Here is a 6,000-nt window from a genome sequence, read left to right as displayed (position 1 = left end):
CCTAAAAAGACTTGGTTAGAAAATATTAGGAATGACCTTTCTTTATTAGATTTAAATGAGAATTTGACTTTTAATAGGACACAATGGAGAAAAAGGATTCATGTAGCCGACCCCACGTAGTGGGATAAAGGCTTGATGTTGTTGTTGTTGTTGTTGTTGTTGGTGAGTAAATTAAAACCCCAACTTTATATTTAAATGAAGCAATCAAATCATTAATGACCAGAATTTCAATGAATAATAATTTAACTGATAAACCAATCAAAAGACCTAATATTCAAGCACACATGTACAATAGAGAAAAGAAGATAAGAGATAAACACGCACCATCTCTTCATACACGGGTAACAATACCGTTTTCTTTGGCAAGCCATGCATCGCACCACAGCTCCCTTGTCATTCCTTTGGCATTGATGGCACATTAGCGCATCTTCACCAATCAGTAACTTTCTCTTGGTAACCTATAGCCACAAAAAGCAAATTAAACACTAAACATTATATAAGGAAGAAAAACCAGGAAATAACAAGAAAAGGGGCAGCTTGAAGAGTTCGTCACCTGATTCTTCTCATAATCAGAATTTATGGGAGCTTTCCTCTTCCGATTCTTTACAGATGATGCAATCCCAGTTCCAACATTGACTTCATCACAATGCTGTCAAAATCCAACATTTTCTAATGAGTTAAAACGAAAGAAAAAGTTCTATACCCATAACAGATTGCACAAGAAGTTTTGCAAGAGAACAAATGACCCCTTGAAAAGTAAGAAAACAAAAATAGAAAATAAGCAGGAATTGACTAAACTGAAGAGCTCGTCATCTTATCATGCTTCTCCTCAAACTCTAAGCTAGCCTTCCTCTTCCGCTTCGCTACTGGGGCCTCAATCTCAATCCCACCATCCAATTCTTCTTCTTTGAACTGACATCAATATCCATAAGAGATTGCAAAAGAATATTTGAAACAGAACAAATAACCCCTTGAAAAACAAGAAAAGAAAATAAAAAATAAGCAGGAATTGACAAAACTGAAGAACTCGTCATATGATCCAGCTTCTCCTCAAACTCTGAGCCATCCATCGTCTTCCGCTTCCTTACTGAGGAAACAATCTCAATCCCACCATCCGATTCTTCTTCTTTTAACTGACATCAAAATCCATAATTGTCTGATAAGAAGGGAAGCGGGAAGAGTTATTCCCATTGTATGACCAAATAAATAACTCACCGCCTCTGCCGGTGCAGCAACCTCGCCTTGATATTCATCTTCAGCACACTGCCATGAAAAAACAAGCAAAAGGACGTATATTATTAAATTATAGAGGGCCTTGAAAGAAAATAATCATTCCGTCAAAAGAACATTAAAAACCCCACCTTTGCGTCGCTCAGCCCATCCCCATGTCTTAAATCTTCCATTTTGCTAACGGAACCATTCCCTTCCTCAGGCTGCAGTTCCCATTTTTCCAATGCATCGCAACAGTAAACAAAATTGATTAGTTAAATTAGAGAAATTGGATAGAAATACATCTAAGGATGTCAAGGCTAGGCAAGTTAAAAAATAAATCGCAGGTATGAGCGTCACCTCAACCTTCCCGCTGCCGTTGGAAACAGAGCTACTATCCTCAGTCTTCTTCTGCCCCAACTCAGAGCCATTACTAGGCCTCAAAAACTCTGACGAAACCTCACTTTCAGGATCCGACATTGTTGTGAAAACCTAAGCTTAATCCTAACCTGCCCTCTCCTCCCTCTTATAACTTCGCTCTTTCTGCTGTGGCTTTGGCTTCGGAAACGGTTTTTGACCAAAGCCACTTAGGGCTTTTTATTCGGAGATTGAGCTGAAAACGGTTGTCGATCTGCGGCGTAATGGGTGAAGTGGCATGCTAGAATTTGTCCAGCTAAATAAATAAATGATTTCATGTACATGAAATAAAAGTACCGAAAATAAAAATTAATTAATTAAAATAATCTAAATTTATCTCTATATAAAAATTAATAAATAAAGTTAATCAATTTATTTTTTATAGCTCTATTCTTTTATTTAATTTTTAAGTAAAAATAATTTAGATTATCTTAATTAATTAAGCAAATATATAATATTTTATATATTTTTTTATTTTATCCACTCTTATCTTTTTTAATTAAGCAAATAGGTTTGAATCAATTAATTTAATAAATCCATCAATCAATCTATCCATGTTGATCAAATGCACACCATTATATTACGATTCTAAAATTCAGTTGAATCAAAATTGAACCAAATTATGCTACAATTCAGATCGGTTCGGTTCCACCAATTATTTGGTTAGCTCGATTATGCCTATAATTTGGTTCGATTTCATTGGTTTAAGAAATCCTTCAATCATTTCATTCAAATTGATTGAATACACACCTTATACAAAATCGAAACCACATAAAAAAAGAACAAAAGAAAGAGAGAGACGAGTGTGGTTTCTTCGAGGTTTAGGCTAGGGCTTTCAACAATGTCGGATCCTGAAAGTAAGGTCATGTTTAGTGAATTTCTACTTATTTTTCCTTATATTTCAAGGTGGAGTGAGAGCCACTGTTTTGCTTAGAGATGGTGGCGGATTGTGGCTTGGCTGTTGTTTGAAGGTCGTTAGGTTAGGCTAGGAGATTGGGAGGTGGGTACTATTGAGATGGAAGAAGGGTTGATGGCTGTCGAATGTACCGAGTTAAAGAGCTAAAGAGGTGAGAGAGAGTGATAAAGGAGATAAGAGGTGGAGCAAAGAGTCCTACTAATAATATATTTCAGGGTGACAGTGAGTGGATAACTCGTTCTAAAAAAAAAGCTACTAAAAAATAATATAAAAATTATCATTTGTTAATTTCACCTCAAAATAGATTGAATTGCTAAGAAATTTATTGTAATCAAAATTGAATTCAAATATTATGAATGCACAATGGAAGATATATATTTAGTAATACTTAAAAAATATTGAACTAATAAATTTAGAAGGATTTGCACACATGTCAAATAATCTTTACAAATTACATAGATAACCCATGAATTTTAATATTTACATATATAACAATTTAGTATTTCATTTATATAAAAAACACACACATATAAATGAAATAATGAAATGTTATATAAGTATATATTAAAATTCAAGGGTTATATATGTAATTTGCAAAAACTATGTGATATATATACATGAAAATGTGTATTTCACTTTAGAAAGTCAAAATTTAAAGTTTTCGATAAGTTCATAATTGTCAGTTAATTGATCGTTGTTAAGATGCTAATTTATTATCTAACGAGCATACATCGAATAACTTAACTGAACAAGTTAGCACAACAACATTATAATTAACATCTATATCATTAATTACTGATTAATTAATTAGATAATTAATATATTACTTAATTAATGCCTACCTAAACTTATTTAATGTGAATATAAATATAGAATTATCTTAATTTAATATCATAATCATAACAAATTATCAATTAGCATGACTAATTAATTTATTAATAAATTAGTTGGGCCTTAATAACTTGATAAAACACTAATTAATCCATAAAAATTTGAAGGATAGACTACCATTAGGTGGGATTATTATTTTCTATTTTAATTTTCTCATATTTTAATAACCAATTATAATAAATAAATTTTTAGATAGAGATGGAATTTGTTCTGATTGCTTTCTCTCTGCCTTTATATTAGGGGTGTCAATTCGGGTCAATGGGTCGGGTTCAGGTCGAACCTGAAACTGATCCGACACTGTTCGGGTCAACCCGAACCCGACCCATTTTTAAAAAAGGGTCAGGTTTCCGGACCCGAATCCGACCCGATTCTGGTCCGGGTCAACCCGACCCGACACGAATGACCCGAAGTTGACGTAAAATTGCTAGTTTTCGGGTCAAAATCGGGTCAATCTCGGGTTTCCGTGTCAAATAGGAGTTTTCGTGTCAATTTGGGGTGCTGGGTCAACTCGAACCGACAAGATTTTTAAAACGGGTTGATTTGTTGGACCCAAACTCGACCCATTTTGGGTCCGGGTTGACCCTAACCCGGATTTTTCCGGGTCGGGTTCGGGTCGTGTCACAAATTGACACCCCTACTTTATATGAACTCCTTTGATCTTCCCCAAATCTTTGTGCTTGATAGTTGAGGGCACATAAAAGCATAAGGGTGAATTGGAATTCTTTTTAAAGTTTTTCTTAATTTAAAACTCTCACAAATTATATGATAATAGTTGTAATTATTATGGCAAGTAATAATTTAATCACATATATGAGTTCAAGTGTAGAAAATATGATGTACACAATATTTATAAATTAATAGCAAGAGTATTCAAAAGTGGTTAATCATAATAGAGATCATTATGCTATTAGCTAATATACATTTGTGATTAATTAATTATCTTGTTACATGTTGGAACTTATGAAACACTAAAGAAAGTTTTATACATACTAAAAGTATGATTGGTGATGCCTATGGAGAAAGATAATATGAAGGGAAAGAATTATTTTCCTTAATTTTGTATTACGAGCTTTTTATAATATTTATAGATATAAAATAGTGAAGGAAAAGGAAAGTGACTTAACATTGGTCATGAATGCTAATTTTTAATAAGTAGATTAAATGAAACAAAACCAAAAGGAAAGTAAATTAATGCTCGTAATGAATGTCAATTCAATGAATAAATTAAATGAAAGGAAATAAAAAGAAAGTGAATTACAGATGATAATGAATGTCAAATTAATATAATTACCAAAAGATAGAGTACTAAAAAATAATGAAATAATTTATTTATTTTATTTCTCCATTATGCCCCCTCAAGGTGGAGTCATGTGAGATGACACCAATCTTGACAGTTGGATTGATGAGTTGATGAAGAGAGAGAGGATGGATAAGAGAATTGGCAAGCTGGTCATTAGATGACATATGAGAGACATGAATGTTACAATTTTGGACTTTTTTTCAATGAAGTGAAAGTCAATGACAATGTGCTTCATAAATGAATGAAAAATTAGGTTTGCACCTAAATATGTTGCATTGTTATCATCAAAATAGACTGTTGTTATGGTGGCTTTTTCTCAATTTCACTTTGAGTACGGGGAAGTTTTAATCAAGTGATTTCAATAGTGGTAGACGAAATCATACAATATTTTTCTTTGGTGGATGAGCGAGTGACAATACATTGTTTCTTGAAGCACCAAGAAATGGCTTTATGACCAAGGAAAATACTGTGAACACTTGTTGAAGTTCGATCCACAATATTGTCGGTCTATCAACATATGAGAACCCATGAAGGGAGAGTGGAGAATTGCGAAAAAGAAATGCATCATGATGACTAATGTCTCAAAAGTAGCAAAGAATTCGTTTGGCTACACTCCAATGAACTTTGGTCGGGCTATGCATGAGTTGCGAGAGTTTGTTGATAGCAAAGGCAATGTACGATTGAGAGAGAGAGAGAGAGAGAGAGAGAGAGAGAGAGAGAGAGAGAGAGAGAGAGAGTTGAAGACCATCGATCAGTGAGCAATACTTATTGGCATCGATAAGAGGAAAGCCATCAAGTATGGTGGGTATGTTGGTGGTAGACATATGCATATTTTTTTTCATATTTGTCCTTTCTAAAAGATCTTGAATATATTTATGTTGGGATAGGAAAAGGCCTTTCGCGGAGGGTATGAATTTAACACTAAAAAAATATGAGACATCTCCAAGATCTTTGATGGAGAATTTTGTGGAAAGTTGGTTTGTTACCTGTTTAAGAAGAGTATCATTATTACATATGAGAATGATGTCATCCACATATACAAGGAGATATATTTTAGGCATGCTTTTGAGTAAATAAATAACAATGCAAATTCTTTTTAATTAATAAAGCCAATAGATATGAGAAAGGATTGAAGCTATTGGTATTAAGCACGTGATGCTTATTTGAGACCATATACTCTTTGTAGGTGGCGCATACAAGTGGGGTTTTTGGGATCATAAATTCTGGTGGTTGGCATATATAAACATCCTTAGTGACATGATCATGA

The 6,000-nt window shown here is 33.5% G+C and overlaps 1 protein-coding gene across 6 annotated transcripts in view; it reads right to left on the bottom strand.

Annotated features, from left to right (window-relative positions):
• Positions 1–6,000, bottom strand: part of LOC110094528 (lysine-specific demethylase JMJ25) — a 45,402-nt gene that overhangs the window by 35,474 nt on the left and 3,928 nt on the right. For 3 of the 6 annotated variants that reach the window (XR_002302883.2, XM_020819776.2, XM_028698374.1), the window contains exons 2-8: positions 1,570–1,882; positions 1,362–1,433; positions 1,216–1,263; positions 1,020–1,133; positions 799–912; positions 554–649; positions 325–458 (exon numbers count right to left, since the gene is read on the bottom strand). Coding sequence is in view for 5 of the 6 variants with exons in the window: in XM_020819776.2 (XP_020675435.2) it covers positions 325–458; positions 554–649; positions 799–912; positions 1,020–1,133; positions 1,216–1,263; positions 1,362–1,433; positions 1,570–1,689 (698 nt within the window). In the remaining variant the exon portion in view is untranslated. The remainder of the gene's footprint in view (positions 1–324; positions 459–553; positions 650–798; positions 913–1,019; positions 1,134–1,215; positions 1,264–1,361; positions 1,434–1,569; positions 1,883–6,000) is intronic. The other 3 variants (XM_020819777.2, XM_020819779.2, XM_028698375.1) reach the window with 3 other exon arrangements.

The sequence above is a fragment of the Dendrobium catenatum genome, unplaced genomic scaffold (genome assembly GCF_001605985.2).
Source record: "Dendrobium catenatum unplaced genomic scaffold, ASM160598v2 fragScaff_scaffold_1076, whole genome shotgun sequence".
Classification (NCBI taxonomy): Eukaryota; Viridiplantae; Streptophyta; class Magnoliopsida; order Asparagales; family Orchidaceae; genus Dendrobium; species Dendrobium catenatum.
Note: the sequence above shows the minus strand (reverse complement) of the source record. Positions and strands in the feature narration are given on the sequence as shown.